General features: G+C 54.7%; 3 protein-coding genes across 3 annotated transcripts; 2 read left to right on the forward strand and 1 right to left on the reverse strand.

Annotated features, from left to right (window-relative positions):
• Positions 1-2989: 2989 nt before the first annotated feature.
• CkaCkLH20_01884 (uncharacterized protein) lies at positions 2990-6634 on the forward strand (the record flags this gene model as incomplete). Its single annotated transcript, XM_038884603.1, has 3 exons — positions 2990-3508; positions 4331-5445; positions 5503-6634. The coding sequence occupies 3 exons, from the start codon at positions 2990-2992 to the stop codon at positions 6632-6634; spliced, it is 2766 nt and encodes a 921-aa protein (XP_038750303.1).
• A 548-nt stretch (positions 6635-7182) lies between these two features.
• Positions 7183-8965, forward strand: CkaCkLH20_01885 (sugar transporter; the record flags this gene model as incomplete). The annotated part of the gene is made up of 5 exons (XM_038884604.1): positions 7183-7417; positions 7489-7632; positions 7687-7928; positions 7989-8362; positions 8419-8965. 5 exons carry the CDS (start codon positions 7183-7185, stop codon positions 8963-8965), a joined length of 1542 nt encoding a protein of 513 aa, XP_038750304.1.
• Positions 8966-9616: 651 nt separating this feature from the next.
• Positions 9617-18082, reverse strand: CkaCkLH20_01886 (C6 transcription factor; the record flags this gene model as incomplete). Its single annotated transcript, XM_038884605.1, has 15 exons — positions 9617-10554; positions 10607-10872; positions 10937-11302; positions 14489-15085; positions 15221-15467; positions 15523-15578; positions 16479-16720; positions 16808-17150; positions 17215-17304; positions 17379-17391; positions 17447-17480; positions 17542-17605; positions 17655-17696; positions 17753-17895; positions 17972-18082. The coding sequence occupies 15 exons, from the start codon at positions 18080-18082 to the stop codon at positions 9617-9619; spliced, it is 3552 nt and encodes a 1183-aa protein (XP_038750305.1).
• Positions 18083-18532: the final 450 nt, after the last annotated feature.

Genomic DNA, 18532 nt, shown 5'->3' on the forward strand with positions numbered 1-18532 from the left:
TTGTTACACAGCATATCTTGGACCATACGTACCCACTCCGCGCCATGTATCTCGAGGAAAACTGCTCCGATGGACATTCGCACGGGATTCCGTTCCAAGCTTCACCCGCGCGCGCCGTTTCTGCCCTACAAGGCGGCAGGGCTTAAATCCTTCGTGGTGCGACCCTTTTCTGCGGTCATCACCCTACCGAACAAGTATCACCCAACAAAGATAAGCCACATGGTGCACAAGATATGACCAGGGAGATGCGTTGGAGAAGGTACACTGCCTGCCATTGTGCACTCTTGTCCCTGGATTCCCTCGTCTCCGGCTTGCCGTGACAGGCTCGCATTCTTATTAGGGGTCCCACTGTCAGCCGTGAGCACACACAGCACAGAATTTCTTCATTGACAGCCACTGGATCTCACCCAAGTAGGCTCTTAACTGGCGACAATTGGTTGAATTAAACGCTACGTGCAGTAGTTTCCGCAAACCGGGCTATTCAGCAGTGCGTAGGCGACGGAAATGGAATCAGGCATCTGGAATATAGCTGGGCCTGCATTTTTAAAGCTCGAGCTGTCTGTCATCCATACTTAGACAGCAGTGCAACATATTTTCATCAGTCATCATTTCTAAATTAATCTTGCATATGACTAAGTTGCCACAACAATCTTTGGGGAAGTCATTCCGTTGAGCATGATTCTTGACTGGCCATGATCATTGATGCTGCGGATTATTCGGAACTGGAGACACAAAATTTGAGTCACAAATAATACTGACTTCCAGCATCCTATCATGGGGACATAATTGATAAAGCAGTTACGGAAGTTACTATCCGACGAGATTGCTCCTTGAGTTAAGGGTGATCATCAACTCCGCTTCGCGTCTTGAGTTCTTCACACAGGTTGCTTACTGTTTCTCACAACCCGCGTAAAGCAGTCCAATCAGAGCCTAGGCTAAATCCAGGTTCCTGATTTACTAAGATACGACAACAGGCGGACAACCTCCCGCGCGTTACATGCGACCTGTCATCATCACCTGTGCGCCGTATTTAGCCGATGGGGACCTGATGATGAAGTGGTCACTCACCAAGACGTTACACGGTAAGTCTTTCTAAGACTCTTTCCGTGAACTATCGCGAGACTGAGAAGTTCAGATTTTCTGGTCCATTTTGCCATCACGAACCGTACCAAGGCGGATTTCAAGGTCAATTCTTAGACATTTAAAAAAGGATATGTGCGTTGATATCATCAGAAGATCCTTAAGCCTTACAAAATGTTGATTTTGTCTCAACTTAACAACAAGAAGCTGTGTTCGATAAGCAAGCTCAAGCCGTCAAATGTTCAGACGTGGTAGATCGCGGGCGAAGGTGTGATCAACCCCGCCTGCCCAACATGAAGGTTTAAGGATTCATATTTCGCGAACTACTATCTTATTGGCGCTGAGGGGCCTAATCCTGAGCAGCTGAGCTGGAATGTGCAATTCCGCGACCCGAAGTGACATTCACCCATTAGTATGTACAGGGGTGCCAGGTGATGAGGCTGTTCAAGATTCTACACCCTTAGGATTTCGTTACACTGCACAGGGTTACTTTGATGCCTGATTACAGAATTCAGGGCGAACTTGGCCGGGAGCCGAAGGATTGCATGTGTCTGCCCAGCTCCCACGAAGACTGATGAGTAGGATGTAAGCCGTATAGTACAATGCTAGCCGCCCCAGAGCACAACGGTTATGTCCAGTCTTACGCCCCCAAGCTGACGGGTTGACTATGCACCTACACTCAGGTCCAAAAAGGGAGACGCTCATAGTGCGTACCACACATATCCCGCAGGCCTGCATGCTGGGGAAACATCGCGCAGCCCTGTGGCCGAACTAAACCCTTTCACACTGGAGATACCTTCTTTCCGGTTTGAGCATAAACGTCAGAGGCTCTCCCGCACCTTGCGAAGCACCTAGCAAGCAGTCAAAATAGACCAGCATGCATATTGACGAGTCCGAGCCAGGCAAGGTGAACGCGATTGGACAAGACAGTTATGAGAGACTGCCAAGCTAGTACTTGGACCGCATTAGCACTAGACTCGGAGCCGGATTTCGCTTAACGGCCGCCTAAGCCGATATGTTGCATGCCTGCAAGATTCTGATATCCAGGGGAATATTCAGTCTTCTCATCAGAGTATGTAAACTTCTGTGAAGAAGGTGTTGCCTCTCTGTATGGTAGGATACTGGGCAGAGAACACACATCAGCTAAAAATTGTGCTGTCTTTCTGTATTTATGGATTGCCCCCAAAGACTAAGTTATTCGTCAGGGTATCACGTTTTAATGATCTGGGTAGGATTGCTGAGAGTACTGATGAAGATCGAAAAGAAATGTCGAGATACCCGCAATATGTAACAAGTCACTAGGTTACAAATATTCACATCATTGCTTCCGTCTAAGCCGATTCCACCCCTCGTTAATGCTCGGGCTTTTAGATAACATCACACAACTGGCCGGGAGATTAGGCAACGATTTGCAGATTTGTGGGCTTCTCTGTCGGGAACGGCCCGCCTGGGCCTGGGACTCGGTTTCCGGCCCCCTTGCATCGCATCAGACAGCACACGGCGATATACTGTCACAATGGGTACTACCCTGTAGGCAGGAGCAGCGAGTTTCGTGAGGTGAAATGGTTGAGTGAATCTCGGCTACGCCCCAATGGATGTCCTGGCATCGTGTGACATTGATTTGTGTATTTGTTAAGGTCACCGCCGGAGCATTCCCGAATGACATCATGGGTGCCTTCAATGCGACGATGTCTGATTGGGCGACGATCTGTGAGATGACTAAGATCGTTTTTGCTGCGCGGATCTCAAAGCTCCATCAAAATTGGATCATGACACAGTTTCGTTATGTCACGGAACTTGGTTGGGCTATCAATTGATCGAGGTTTCACAAGTCTTTCCTCAACCACCGACCGTCGACCAGCCAATCATCAATTGGACTCTTTCTCATTTCATCATTCCATGTCGTCACATGATCGATAAGATGGCACCTGGCAGTAATCTCAGGCTGGAGATGGTGACGATGGAAGACATTCCTACTCTCACTGAAGTCTGGTTTGCTGCTTTCACAGACCCTGAGCTGCGGCGCCTATGGCCTGACACCCCGGGGGTCCGCAAGTGGTGGGATGACGCCAACCGTCACGATCTTCTCGACAAGCCTTTCCAGCGATACATCAAAGTCGTTGATCCGGACACGTTAGACACCAATGGCCGGTCGCGCATAGCGGCGTACGCGAAGTGGGATCTATCTATGCCGGAGGACCGAGGACGACGCTACCCACCTTGGCATGAGGATATGCCCGGGGAGGTTTGCGATGTCTTCTTCGCGAGAGAAGAGAACGAAAGGCGAAGGGTCATGGGAAATGAGAAACACTACTGTGCGACCTTCCAATCACTCGAAGTACGCAAATCGCTGACTATGATGACACCAGACCTAGACACAGTCGCAACTCATCCGGACTACCAAAGACGAGGGGCCGGCTCCATGCTTGTGAGATGGGGATGCGAACTGGCAGACCAGAATGGCGTAGGAGCGTATGTAGACGCAAGCAAAGACGGCGCCCCATTGTATCAACGATGTGGTTTCATCGATGAGAGCGAGCCTGGCGCAGGAGATATTGCTTCGATGGCCCGACGGCAGCATGCTGATTCCAAGGGAACCCCGCTCACGGGTGTCGGTGAAAAGCACCCATCTCGGTGAACCATTGATAGGTCGGTGTAGTAGCTGACTAATACCAAGATAACGAATTCTCGAGTGCGTCTTTGCAGGGATCAAGCACGAACATTTCTTCATCTTTATCTCTCTCTTCCGCAACTATCCTCTACCAGTTCACAATCCCATCATCCAATAACACCAAGACCACCTTCCGCCATCTCACTCCGCGATGGTGTGCTCTCCCATCTTGGGCCTCCAAGTCCTACAATTCGTGAAATGGCACTGCCAGTGGGTGGCCCTTGTAACAAACTGGCTTAGGATGACCCCGCATTCCGAGCACGTCAGTTCGCTCCGGTGGAGAACTGGGGACACCGGGTCATATTATCCTCGGTCTGTTCCGGGCTCCGCGTCCCGCGCGGCCGTCCTCGTCTGTGAATGAGATGCGGTCCCCGCGCGTTCGAGATGCCCGCCCGACTTTCTTCAACCCACACAGAGTGAGGAGTCAGGCCCGAAGAGAGACATGATGCCGGGCCCGGACTCGGTTTCCGAAGAGACGTGGCCGCCCAGGCCGCGGTGCCTGACTTGCAAGCGCCGAAAGGTACAAGTGACCCTCTACCCTCTTTGATCTGATTGTCATTCATACTGACCTACGCTAAGGTAAAATGCACAGGAGGCCCCGTGCCGTGCCAGAACTGTCACCGTTTAAGACTCGAGTGCACATTCAACTACCCGGAGTCTGCCGTCTCCTCGGAGCCCGGCGATCCACACAATCTCCTCGCACCCACGGAGACCCTCACCGAGGCCGGGACCAAGCGCCGGCGCATCGCCGCAGCCTGCACCGAGTGCCGGGCCCAGAAGGCCAAGTGCTCCGGTCACCGTCCGCAATGCTTCCACTGCAACCGCCGCAACCTCACTTGCTCCTATCCCACGCTGCCATCGAGACGCAAGAGCCGTCAGGCCGGCCAGCCGCAGCAGTCGGCATCCCCGGAGTCCTCGAGCACATGCACGCTCAGCCAGAGCGCTTCATACGAGGCCGAGTCGACCCTTCAGCACTACGCCAGGCCTCCTTCGCTGAATACGTCTCTTGAACAGTCGTTGCTCAGTACGGATGTCATCCGGCAACACCTCGAAGTCTTTTTCGATCATGTGTATCCTCTAGGTTACGACTTCTTCCACCGGCCGTCGATGATGGAGGACTTCTACGCCGGCAAGCTTCCGCCCATTTTATGCACATCCATATGCGCCGCGGCGGCCATATTCGTCTCGCGATCGCGGGAGTCACGCATAATGTCGATTCAGTGGGCCAAGGAGGTCGACGGGTACATCTTCGCCAACCTCAACGTCTTCAAGGTGCTCAACATCCAGCTCATGGCGCTCTCAAAGTTTCAGAACTTCGCCTACAGGCAGTTCGGAAAGGTGTGGCTGTTGATAAGCACCGCGGCTAGATTATGCGTGTCGTTCCAGCTCAACGACGACAGGCCCTTGCCGCCGGATGCGGACACGGCGACTGTCATCCGGAGGGAGTGTGATAGACGTCTAGTCTGGCACGTCTGGTGGATGGATAAGGGATTTTCAGCAGGTTTCGATGAGTTCACGTGTCTTCCCTCGCGCTGGATGAGAATCGGCTTGCCAAATCCTGAACACACCTTCCGACATGGCCTCTTGAAGCCTACCAGCAAGTTAAGTGATGGAGTCGAGGCACTGGCATCTCACGACGCCGGAGCAAGGGCCTATTTGATGATTCTCTACAGTCTTCGCTGTGACATTCTGAGGTATGTTGATTTTCTTCTCATGTCTTTCTGATACATGTGAGACTAACTTCCACACAGGTCGACAAAAGAAATCGTTCTTGAAAGCCGACGCGATTCATCTCCTGCTGTCGTCGCAAAAGCAGTAGCGACATTGAAAGAGCTAAGAGACAAGCTCACCCGGTTTCTCGACCACATGCCCTCGCACATCAGACCGATCGAGCGCAGCATGTTCTCCCACTCGACCACACCCGAGTTCTCCGCCTATATCACCCTGAACTCGTGGTTCTTGCAATCCTCCTGCGATCTTTACCGGACGTGCCTCCCAGGGCATGCGAGAGAAAGCGCCGCCGCGAGCTTCATAGCCAAAGCACCCCCGGACTTTGTATCCTCCTGGCGTGCCCTGGCCGTCTCTCACGCATTGAGACTGGCAAGGATGTGGGAACATCTCCAAGCCCTGCGGTCCAAGGGAGCATTGCACTCCAAGCAGACACGCATACCCATCGGCCTCGGATACGGCAACATGGTCCACCAGTGCACCAAGACGCTTCTCACCGCCCGTCGGTACGGGCTATACAAGAACCTGACCGACCCCATCACCGGCTCGCCAGTCGAGCTCGACGACGAGACGGTGGACGCCCTCTGCCAGAGCAACGTCGCGCTGCTAGACGACATGTCCAACATCGTGCCCATCATAGCGGTGCTGCAACAGGACGTCAAGAAGATGATCGAGACCGAAAACCACAACAGACACCTCACCGTCGAGAGCCCCGAGGAGGCGGCCCCGGTCAGCAGCGAAGTCCAGCGCAACACCCTCCTCAGCAGATACCACCCCCTCGCCCAGAGCTTCGACGCCGACGCCAAAACGGTCGACGAGATCGCCATCCAGCACTCCGACTCGCCACAGCTATCCGCGCGCTCCCTGGCCCCGAGCCAGGGCGGCGACGTCTCGATGGCCGACGACTCGTCTCACTATCAGATGCAGGCGCCCAGCGACATCTACCAACCGACGACGGCACACTCCATCGGCCTGGGTCAGATCGACCCGGGCTTCGACGGGCCCATGACGTGGTCCGGCTTCGCGGAGAACCAGCTCGCGCAGGATTACTACGTCGCGCCGTCCCAGTTCGACATGAGCGGCGAGCTGAGCTGGTTCCTGTCCAGCTACCTCGACTCGGATCCCGCAACCTCGGGGGTCCAGACGTCTTCTTGACTCGACTTCGGCGCTGCGGAGCAAGCCGGCAGAAGAGGTGGAAGAAGACATCGGAGAAACCCCAATCCCATTTACCCGGGCCAGGGTTGCAAGGTGTAAATCATCTCTCTCCAAGCACGCAAGACGGGGCCAAGATGGTGTACGACCCCAGAGGTGGACCCCCACCGGGTCTCGCCGGATCTCGCTCGAACCAATCGCCATCACCTCGTCCTCATCCGCCGAGATCCGTCGCGTTGCTCTCCCTGCAACCCCAGCCATTCCCCGTCTCTCTTCTCCACCGCCTTACGCTTTACGCATTAGCAAGCAAGTCTCGGTGCCTGTTGTCTGGTTCATCGTCACGACATGGCGATGTGTAAGTCATGGGGGAGGAAGGGCAAAGTCTCCGTGTACTAGTCGTTTGCAGGCAGTCCCCTTTCTCGACAATGCAACGACATATAACCTCGTAGACTCCTCTCCTCGCCGTACGGTGACACCCTAGTGAGGTCTTGATTCCGCAGGCTGCACTTGTCATTGTCGATACAAGACCGGCCGAAGAACGAACCGACATCATGGGGCTCAAGTCAATAACGCAGCACTTCAACAAGCGCCTCTTCGCCTCCGTCCTCCTCATCGCCTTGTCACAATTCAACTATGGCTTTGACAACCAGGCCTTCACCTCGACGCAGGCCATGGACGCCTTCGAGCGGCAGTTCGGCGAGTACAACCCGGCCAAGAAGACGTGGGAGATCCCGACCTACTTCCTCTCGCTGCTGAACAGTCTCAACTACATCGGCTTCGCCGCAGGTTCGTGTTCTCGCCCTCCCTTGGCAGAAGGCACCGGAGAAAGGACTCGGCTGATTTCAGTGACCTGACAGGTCTCGTCATCGGAAGCTTGACGAGCGCCCGCTTCGGCCGCCGGACGACAATGTTCGTCATGAGCGTGTACGCCTTGATCAGCGCGACGGTCGTGGTCACTTCGACGAGGAAGGAGCAGATCCTGGTGGGCCGTATTCTCAACTGTACGCGAGACGCGACGTCCAGCGGTCTGGTGTCGAAGTACTGACTTCTTATAGATGTCTACGTCGGCTTTGAGCTTTCCGTCGTGCCCGTCTTCCAATCGGAGATCGTCCCGGCACCGGTCCGCGGCATGGTAGTAGGAACCTACCAACTCGCCATCGGCCTCGGCGGTCTGGTCATCAACTCAATCTGCCGCGGGACCTCGCAGTTCCAGGATAGCCGCGCCTACAGAATCCCCTTCGGCCTCTTCTACGTCATCCCCACCATCGTGATCTGTCTGATCTGGTTCATTCCCGAGGTAAGCCTCCGCCGCCGCCCTCCCCCTTTCCAGACTCACGCTGAGACGCAAAATCCATAGTCTCCCCGCTGGCTCCTCCTCCGCGACCGCGTCGAAGAATCCAAGAAGGCCCACCACGCCCTCCGCGCCGGCACCATGTCCGACGACGCCATCGCCCTCGAGTTCGCCAGGATCCAGCAGTCGCTCCTCGACGAGCCGGAGCAGGGCCGCACGCGCGAGCTCTTCCAGGGCGTCAACCTCAAGCGCACCGCCATCGCCGTCGGCATGTCTTTCTTCCAGCAGGCGACGGGCCAGGCCTTCGCGAGCCAGTACGGCGCCGTCTGGGTCAAGTCGCTGGGCACCCTGAACCCGTTCGACGTGACGCTGGGGTCCTCGGCGCTGACGAGCGGGTTGATCATCACGTGTCTGTTCCTGACGGATCGCGTCGGACGACGGTGAGTTTCCGTTGCAAACCCGCGTACACAAAGTTGAAGATCTAACGCGCCCGCAGGAAAATCCTCCTCCTCGGCTCCTTCATCCAGGCATCGGCCCTCTTCACGATGGCAGGCCTCGGCGTGCGCACCCCGGTCCCGGACTCGTACAAGTCCGGCATGGTCGGCATGCTCCTCCTCTTCGGCGCCGGCTTCGGTCTGGGATGGGGCCCGCTCACCTACGTCGTGGTCACGGAGATACCCGCCCTGCGCCTGCGCGACAGGTCGCAGCGCGCGTCGTCGCTGGTGAACATCTTCATGAACTTCCTGGTCAACTTCACGCTGCCGTACCTCCTCAACGCGCCGTACGCCGCGCTGCAGAGCAAGGTCGGCTTCATCTTCGGCAGCATCGCCGTGTGTTCGGCGCTGTTCGTCTTCTTCTGCGTGCCCGAGTGCAAGGGGCGTAGTCTGGAGGAGATCGACCGCATGTTCCACGAGGGCGTGCCCGTGAGGCACTTTGGGGATCACCCGAGGTTTCAGGCGGGTGTTGGTGCGGGCAAGGAGACGGATGAGGAGGATGGTGCGGAGAGGCACACTCTTGCGGCGAAGTCGAGCGAGGTGGCTTAATTGTGAATACTTTGTCTTGCTCATGAGGGGTTCAGGCATAAGCCCTTTTGCTATGTATTGTGTAGAAGCAACATTGAACTGAATAAGCATACAATATCCATGTATAATACGCCCTTTTTTGATAGGATGTGAAACTGAGCCCGTCTTCCAAGTCCGAAGTTGTTTCTTTGGTTTCTCACTGATGGGTTACGCCGGAAGAACAACAACCTCATCTTTCACATGACTGGATTTGCGCCGCTGACACGCTTGCACCGAATGCCGACTGATCCAACTCGACTGATCCAGAAGCTGCCGAGCCAAGACGCCTTGGTGGCTCCTCCAGCCCACATCTGGACACTCTCCGCTCCAAGTGGATATGCGGGGTTCCGGAATGCGGGGTGCTGCGCTTCCCTCCGTCCTACCTACTGATCGAGAAGCCGGCGGTGACAGCTCCTTGCTGGAGCTTTTGGGGGTCATCTACTCCGACTTCCGATGGGTGTTCCGACAACGAAACCGAGGTAGGATTGCCTGCCTGCCTAGGCGTGCGAGCACTCGTTCCCGTCTTAAGATCCAGAATGGCACTAACCGACGGGGCTTGACGCTGGTCTCCGGGCATGCATGTATGCTCACTTTTCAGGCAATAGCGGTGAGACTTTTGCACGGAATCCTTCATCATGCCCAGTTCTCCGGGCTGATTCCGATGTTGCCCACGCTCCACCGATCCAGGTCCATGTTCCCGTCCTCGTCGCGCTCCTTCTCGTCGATCGGGCGCGCGAACTCCGTCAGGAACCTCAGCATCCAGCGGTCCATGCGGTAGCTCGTGTTCATGCTCTTGCGGCAGAGCTCGTGGAACGTCTTCAGCCGGACGAAACACACCTCGAGGCCGGGCCAGTACACCCGCAGGGCGACGAGGGTGTTGAAGTGGCGCTCGAGGGTGGCGCGGGCGTTTGCGATCTCGGCCTCGTCGGTCTCGAAGAGCAGGGTGTGGATGAAGATGGACGAGGTGATGACGATGATGTGGCCGAGCATGTTGAACTTCGCGTCGCAGCCGGGGGTCGTGTTGGCGAGGTCGATGATGCGCGACATGCCTATCGCGTTCTCCTTGCACTTGCGCGCGAAGATTTGTGCCGTCTGCGAGGCGGGGAAGCGCTGCACCTCGTCGAGGTATTGGTAGAAAAGGAGCTGGCTGTAGTGGTAGTGGCCCGTGTGGACCGCGATGAAGATGCGGCCGAGGCCCTGCGCGGCGAAAGAGTGGAGGTTGCTTGGGGTGTCACGGAGGTTCTGGGGGAGCTCGAGTTCCCAGGCCTCTAGTTCTTGTGCGAGGGTGGATACGGTTTCGTCGATGTTGGTTACTGCCGAGTCTGACGTCAGAGACTTGATGGCGTCGTTGACCTTGAGGAGAATGCTGTTTAGTTTGATCATCTGGGCGATGAGGGAGTCTTCTCGGTTGGGCGAGAGTATGAAATCGAAGTGATTGTTATTCGCGCGGGTCATGTTGAGGAATGTCGACTCGTTCATGGGTAGCGGGACATCCATACGACGGTCCATAAGACGGGGGAGGTTGACGCCGGTTGATGACCAGACGTCAATCATGCAGAGCGACCAGTAGACTGTAAATCTTAGCCAGTGCCCATGAAAGTAGACTGAAACATGTTCAGATACCTCTGATGTGGATTTCCCTCTGTAATGGATCAGGGGTAGGGAGGTTTGGGAGGTCGAGATAGTTGGCTATCCTGCAAGCTGCAGAATACAGTACGCTCTCGGCCCCTGCTTCACCCTCTACAATTGAGTAGGCACCAAGAAGCACGCATGCCTGGATGCTTGTGAGAGACACGTCTCGCAAGTTGAGAAGCAGATTACACTCGTTGGCGAAGAGCTCTCCCCTGGACATCGGAGCGACTCCGTTGAAAATTGGATTCGACGAGAATCTTGCTTCAGTCAGCCACCAACGCTGCATCAAGCACAGGTTTTCAACAGCCGAATAGCACTTACCTTGCTGACAGCGCCATCATTCCATAGACCAGCACTAACGGGGCGTTCCCCTCGTGAAGATCCAGCATGAAGCTCGGCCGGTGGAAGAGCGAGTGGAGTTGGTCATGGATATACCTAAAGTACAGTTCTACCAACTCGAAGCAGAGCGCCTTGTCGGCGACAGCGGCTGCTGGTGTGATTCCGGGAGGACTGGCGACGATGATCTCGGTGACACTTGGCGTCTTCGGCGTCGCCATGGACACGGGGCTCACGGGGACGGCTTTGGGCTGGATGATTGAGCCTGCGCGGGAACAGGCGATGTTCTGTGCTGCGCAGTATGTACACTGGCCGCCGCCGACGGGCACCTCGCACTTGCGCCGCCGAGCGCTATCATGATGTTGGTGAGCTAGATGATCTTCTTTGACGGCGGAGAGACAGAGAGATAGAACGAGGATTGGAATAGGACTCCAAGGGGTTCGGCTGATGACTTACCGACACGCCGAGCATGCTGTGGAGTACCTCATGATTGGTAGGTGAGTGCGAGGGAGGATGAGATGGACCAAGGTCGTGAGGGAGATTCAAATCGCGAATCGATGGCGGCGCCTCGTTCTCTTTCCTTCATATGTCTTTTTCTGATATCAAAAAAGGACGTCGTTGATGTTCGGAATGAGGCGATTTCAAAAACAGCAAGTCACACGCTTCTTTCCTGCTCCTTCCTCTTTCCCTCCTTCCCCCAAAAAGCGCAGCATGACTGGTCCGGGACGCCCTCATTCCCCCGCTTTTCAAGGACGATTGGAGCGGCCCCGTTGGCTCGGCTAACGACCACCGCCCCTCATATGTGGATCTTCTCCGCATCACTGGGCCGGCCGGAGGTCCGGTCTAACCGGGTCGGGCTAGACCGAGTGTGGGTCCCTGGTGGGTTTGCGGAGCGACGAGCCGAAGAGCACTCAGAATGAGATGGATTTTCCTGGCCGCCGCTCCTTGAAGCTCCTGATCCTGATGGAGGAATCCTATGGTCCAATGTCACGCTCCCCGTACCTGCAATACCGCACCTGCATAACTCTCCGGGTCGAGGGCCCGTGAAATGTTGGTTCAGGTTGATGAGCTCCGGTATGAGTCGAATGCAACACTTCTAAACTTGGATGCATCTTTCAAGACTTCCATCCAATCAAGACACCGGCATCCCTCCGTCGCACCATGGACAGCTGGAAATGAGGGGTCCTGGGAGCCAGTTTCGTCCTTGGGAGGGTTACGCCGCGCAATATTCATCCTTGTCTGTCCGAAATGTCCGCCGATCGTTCCTGTCATCCAAGGTCCTTCCGATTGTCTTCGCTGTGCAGAGCACATGTAAATCTTGTTGACGTCGACTAGATGGTCGGATCTGATAGAGCGACTTGCGTGCTGCATGTCTTGAACCATGCTTCTCCGTCGTCTCCGAAGGGCCGTGTTCCTGTCAAGCCATCACCCCAGACGGGTGCTCCCGCAACCTAAGTTCCTAACCTTACCTCCCTCCTTTTGCCACGCGGAACCATGCTGCGCTGAAGTTTGGTCTGATGCAACTTCGAAGCATACACATTTCGATGCGGCCGCAGTATGCAGGCCTATTCGAGAACGTATTTGAAGCCACCGGGTTTCCTTGCAGAAATATTGGCCACGGTGTTCAGCTTCTGTGTCCCTAACGGGCTCTAGTTGCGAGACTGACATCATCGACGACAACAAGAGCTCGTATTCCAGGCTTCAGCTTGCATTTGATATCGTCCCACGCATTTTCAGCGGGCTTTTCAAGGATCCTGGAGGTCTCCGATTTCTCACATACTCGATCCTTCCAGCATGGTTTCGGACACCGCTGATGGCACATGCAGGCTACTGCTAATTTCCACAAAGACGGTGAGTTGCCTCTTGTTTCTAGCCTGCTGGAAGATAATCGGTTATCGAAATCGTCGTTCCAAGGCAGCAGTCGAGTAGCTTCGAGATGATTGTCAGCAATCTGCCCTGATACATGGGTTCATATTAGTAACGAGACTGGGCACAAGACTGACCTGTAAGTTAAACATCTTTCATGGCTCCAACGCTCTTTTCTTTCTCAAGTCAGCTTCGGCCTGTCGAAGACTTTGAGGTCTCCACTAGCTCGGGATCTCAACACAGGCTACAGCCTGGTCCTGATCACAAGAGCTGGGTCGCAGCTCTCAGATCGCTTTCAAGGTGTGATGTGGGCAACGATGGTGTACACCTGGACCGGCTACGCCACAGAATCCGTCGCAGAATTGCTCGTATTCCCCGTTGCTCCCGCAGACGGAGCTAATGGAGCCCCTTCTCGTCTCATGCAAGAGGTATCCAGGGAGTTTCTGCGGAATTCCGAGAGTTTCTTGCTGAACCGGAGGTAGCGAAGCTGAAAGACCCTGTGGCCGACCAGCCGGTACTAGTCATAAGTCATGATCTAGTAGAAAACCCGAGGTGAAAGCGCTCGTCAGGATTCACCGCATGGTCGGTTCCGTGTACGTGGTAAAAGCTCCTTAAAAGAAGAGTCATTGCCCATATCGGGAGAATGTGAAGGCATCTAGAAAATCAACTCAATGTCGAAAACATCATAAACCAAAACCATAATCCCGAGAGGCTGGCCTTCATACTGCTATTATGTACTCTGAGCTCAATCCCGAATTCCGCCAGCGTGGAGACGGCCGTGCCATAATATCCGCCAGTCCCGTCGAGGCAAACCCGCTAGTGGCGGGAAACCGACGGCACACCGACGTGGAGAATGCGGGGAGATCTGCGGGAACGGCACGGCGGTTCCCATCTTTGTGGTTTTGTTGGTCGACTTGGCGCACGATGGATGCAGGGGATAACACGCGGCTGGGACGAAGACGTACGTGAGAGGTCGACCATCACCAACACAATGCATCTTATTTGCTGAAAAGACATCATATCGGATATCAATGTGGCAGGTGGGTGGCCCAGACTTGACGCTGGCGGCCCGGGGTGATTATGTATTGGCCGGCGACGCTGCAGCGTTCTATGCTTTTACGAGGTATCGGTATTTGATAACGGCAATGAATTCCACTCCGCGGATCGTTACGTCTGTCGTTCTAAGTCAAAGTCAGACTGTAATTGGGTCGAAAATATCAGAAGTATCATAGGGCGACGACAAAATGCGGCGATGCCGGATAAGTCAAGCTGCCTCAGACTGGACAGGTGGAGTCGCAGGGCTTGAATCCCTGAAGACCAGCGATATGTAGTTCAAAGCCTATCTGAATTCTGAAATCCTTCGTTGTTTTCATCTGGGTTTCTAGACTAGTACTGTTTGTGTGAGACGCGTACTGACCATGTTCTAGTAGCAGGAAAGTCCAGGCCTTAGGGCTCGTATATCCGTCATGATACGATACCTGAGCTTCGGCAATTCTGACATAAACAACGCCCAGGTCAGTAATTAAAAAACATCAGCAAGCTTCACCAAATTTATCGATTCCATGCTTAGCATCATTCTTCTAGCATACAAGCTCATATAGACAAAGTCCTAACCTCCTACACAGGTCAAGGGCTCAAGGCCTCATTCCCTTCGTCTTCAACTGTTCCCACAACTTCTCATCCTCCACCAAAATATTCTTCCCGCTAAAATCCCCGTCCATGTCGATATCCGGCATCAAGCTCTGGTACGGCACGACCCTCACCCTCACCTCCGACTTCTCCTTACTCCCAAACTGCATCGCCTCCACAACAGTCCCATCCCCAAACTCGGCCTCCGACACCACGCGAAGCATGACCTCGGCACACTCCGTCGCCGTCATGTTCATATCGATCTCGCGGACCTTGCCCACGCAGTAGTCCCGCATGACGGCCGGCGTGAAGGTCGTCGCGGGGCACATCGAGGCGACCCGGATGTTCAGGCGCGCCCTCATCTGCCCTAGGCTCTGCGCGAAGGAGTTCAGCGCCCCCTTGGTCGCGTTGTAGAGCGGCGTGCTGACGATGGGCAGGTACGCGCTCAGGGAGGACACGAGGAGCAGGTTTCCCGCGATCTTGTTGTGCAGCCAGTAGTCGAGCGCGATCTGGGCGAAGCGGATGGGGCCCATCGCGTTCACGGCGAAGATGTTGTAGACTCCGGGAGCGCCGTTGGGGTCGTCTTTGGATGAGGGCGAGATGCCGGGGGCGTGCCAGAAGGCACTGCTTGGCGGTTCCCTGCAGGGATCTACGTCAGTACGAGTCTTTTAGATACAAATCCGAGCTTTTGTTTTAGGTCCGACTTTTTCGGAACTCGCGATGATCACACTTTTTCTGGAAGAATAGGACGAGCATGTAAGCAAACAAACGTACCAGACGCCGGCTCCAGGGCATAGCAGGTCTACTCTGCCAAACGTCTTCAGGGCGAACTCCCAAGTAGCCGAAATGTCAGCCCAGTTGGACTGGTCCATTCTGTAGAAGACGGCAGATGGCGCTCCATCCGCAGGCGGGTGCGGGAACTTGGCGATCAATTCCTCTGCTTCGGGAAGCAGCGCGATATCGGCGAAGATGACGGAGCAACCCGCTTCCAACAGCTGCTGAGCAAAAGCAAGGTTGATACCTAGGTGTATGTATGAGACGAAGAGGTTATACGTCGCTGCGTGACCGAAGCTTACCGCTACCGGCGCCGGTGACAAGCGCAAACTTGTTCTTGACGTCCCACGATGCCATGCTGAGTTCTAGTAAAAATCTCAAAGATTCCAAGACTACCAGTTCGTGGCGAAAAGGAAGATGAGAGGAACATCTGCAGAGACACGAGAGGGGTTAATGATGCAAAGGTCAACCTCCTCAGACCCTCAATTTACTATGGAACCGACCGGTTTCGTTGCCGTTGTAAGCGGCCGGTTAAATGGACTCATGCCCCATGCGTTTATTCGGGATGATACCCGGGTCTTCATGGCCTCCTACGTGGTATATCCTGAGACATTCTGGCCTATGGCTTTCGGTCCTGCTATGGGCCCTGGATCGTATCCAACCATACAACGAAAGAGCACTTGACGTGACGTCTCAACTTGTTCCAAAGTCCCTTCCATCAATAACTTCAACATCCGCATTGCCTGAATACACCCGCGGAAAGGGGTTACGGAACGGGGTTGTGGACCTCAACGGCCAACAACAGCCAACACACCCTGGAACCAACGTGACCTTGAGTATACATGTCAGCAAATCTTATTGCATTCGTCCACTTCAGCTGCATAATCCCTGGCAAGGGAGTCTTCAATGAGGAGCCTGGTGTCCAGACATCGAACGATATCTTGTGACACACACTCTGTCGACCCTTCTGACAACTCCACTTCTCAAACACATGGCAATGTGATATCTGACGTGGAAGCACCGCACACACCGGACCGCCATAGATGAAAGCAGCATATGTAAACCAAACAATGCCAGCAAATTGTCACTTGAGACTCGTCACTCTCGCTGAGATTCTTGTTATGTTCGTCAACATCTGAAACTACATGTAGGCCTGCACAACGAGCTGGGTTAAGTGATGTTGATAACATTGTTGGTTTCACGGGCTTGGACAGCTCTCCCTCATTAGCACGTCTACAGCTATGTTGGGATATCCTACGCCTCTGGTTGTATAGGCTTCTGTCCCCACACAGCCCTCTGGCGGTAGTACCCATGCAACTTTCCAGAACGAATCTCGCGACGGAGTTGTGCGGCGTAGATGTGAATCTCCTCTCTGGTCCAAGTAGACATAACGTTGGCCATGAAAAGAACGTAACCTTCGATGTCGGAGAGAAGCGTCAGCTGCGCCCACTCGCCGATCTCCCTTTTCGCGGGATCCTTAGGCCAATTGCCAATAGGTGCCTGGATGGGCTCACTGTTAGCCTCGCGTGCCTCATTATTCTCATCTCATCTCTGGTGCCAGGTTGAATGCAAACCCAAGTCTCGTACCTTGTTGTTCCATTCGGTGATGTTCCGGAAGCCAGCCTTCTCCATCGAAATCCGCTGCAGATTCTCGTCGAGGACTCTGAAAGTCCGGCCCATCTTCCGCCCCCCTTCCTCGAAGAACTTGCCCCACTGACCCAGCGCGCTCGTCTCCGGGACGGTGTCGTCGTCGCTCATGATGGCGGGGGAAACCTCGAAGCTCTCGAGATAGCCACCGGGCTTCAGGGCGTCGTAGGCATTCTTGAACAATGCCGGCCAGTCCTCGATACTGCCGACGAGGAAGCGGATGTGGATATAGTCAAAGCTATTTGGGGCGAAAGTCCAATCGCGGGTGCAGTCCTCGATCTCGCTATCATATCGTTAGACATGTACTAGGAAAGACCGATATGGCAGAGACATATTCTGGCACTTACAACTTGCAGTTGGGAGGTACCCAGCTGGGCTGGATGGGTGAGATATCCGTCCCGATTACCTCGCATTCTGGGTTTTCATCGGCGAAGTCGCTGCACGCAGTTCAGTCATCGATGTCTCAACATCTTCTGTGGTTCATATCGTCTCAAGCATGATGTGTACTCACATGGCCCAAATGCCTGCGTGCAAAAGTTTTGTCAGCTTGATAATTAGTGTTTTCTTGACATTGCTTACCTGTTCCAGTTCCGATGTCAAGTGCCTTGCTGAGCTATATTGACCGTTTCAGCCCGGCTTCATAACTGGCAGTTGGAATGACATGAGATCCCTACCTTGCTCTTGTCGATAGGTGCCAGATGCAACTTATCTCCGCAGGAAAGAGTCAACAGATGATGGCTGCTACTTGTTAGTTCCATGCGTCTCTGAACCGAATTTCTGATCTCACTTAATATCCCAGCACTCGTTCTGCTGCTCGTCATTGCTTCCCCTTCACCAAGTGTTAGTAGACTGTTAAGGCACGTGGTACGAATCGGCTCCTCTAACCAGTACTGGGCGTTGCCAACCTCTCCGTGGAACGTACGGCCGTGAATTTTCCTGTATTCGAGAATAGTCGATGTGATAGACGCAGTCGAGCTGGCGTTGCCGCCGCCAAACGCAGAATCGTTGTCGTCGTCGTTAGCAGCATCCTAGCACGACCGTCAATCATCCATCTCCGGTAACCCATTTTCTGGGAATGCGGTCGGACCGCCAGTGTCAACTGACTCGCGCTGCCTGCACCCAGTGCTCGGCGGGTAAGATACCGGCGGCCGCCGCCGCGTCCTGCTGCTGTTGGGCCGCTGCGCTCGCCTGTTCCTCGTCCTGCTCGGGGCACATTGTGAAGATGCGCCGTCGTCGGTTTTCCGGTACGCTTCGAGTTCGTCTGTCGTCGTCGGATCCTCGGCGGTGAGATTAGGAGAAATTCAGACCTCGACGAAACGGAGAGCCGGTGGAAACGAATTCCTCAAGTCACGAGAATAGGCCCTGGTCCTTGTCATCCTATATGAAGGAACCACAGACGTCCATACATCCCCGCAGCGGATAACGCGCCGCCGTCGTGTGCTCGATTCCCACCTCGCTTCCGTCTCTCACCGCGTCCGCCAGCCCGGACTGGGGATCCTAAGCACCGTGTTCTGGCGGTGGGTGGCCATCTGCCGATGGTGTTGATGGAGTTTTGCAGGTTTTCTACGTGGCAAGGGGCGCGTTGAGGTCGTTGCGTTGACCAAAGAGGAAAATGCTGCTGCATCTTCGGCTTTCATCACCAAAATCGAGGTGGTAAGCGTCGGA

This window comes from Colletotrichum karsti (assembly GCF_011947395.1).
Source record: "Colletotrichum karsti strain CkLH20 chromosome Unknown Scaffold4, whole genome shotgun sequence".
NCBI lineage: Eukaryota > Fungi > Ascomycota > Sordariomycetes > Glomerellales > Glomerellaceae > Colletotrichum > Colletotrichum karsti.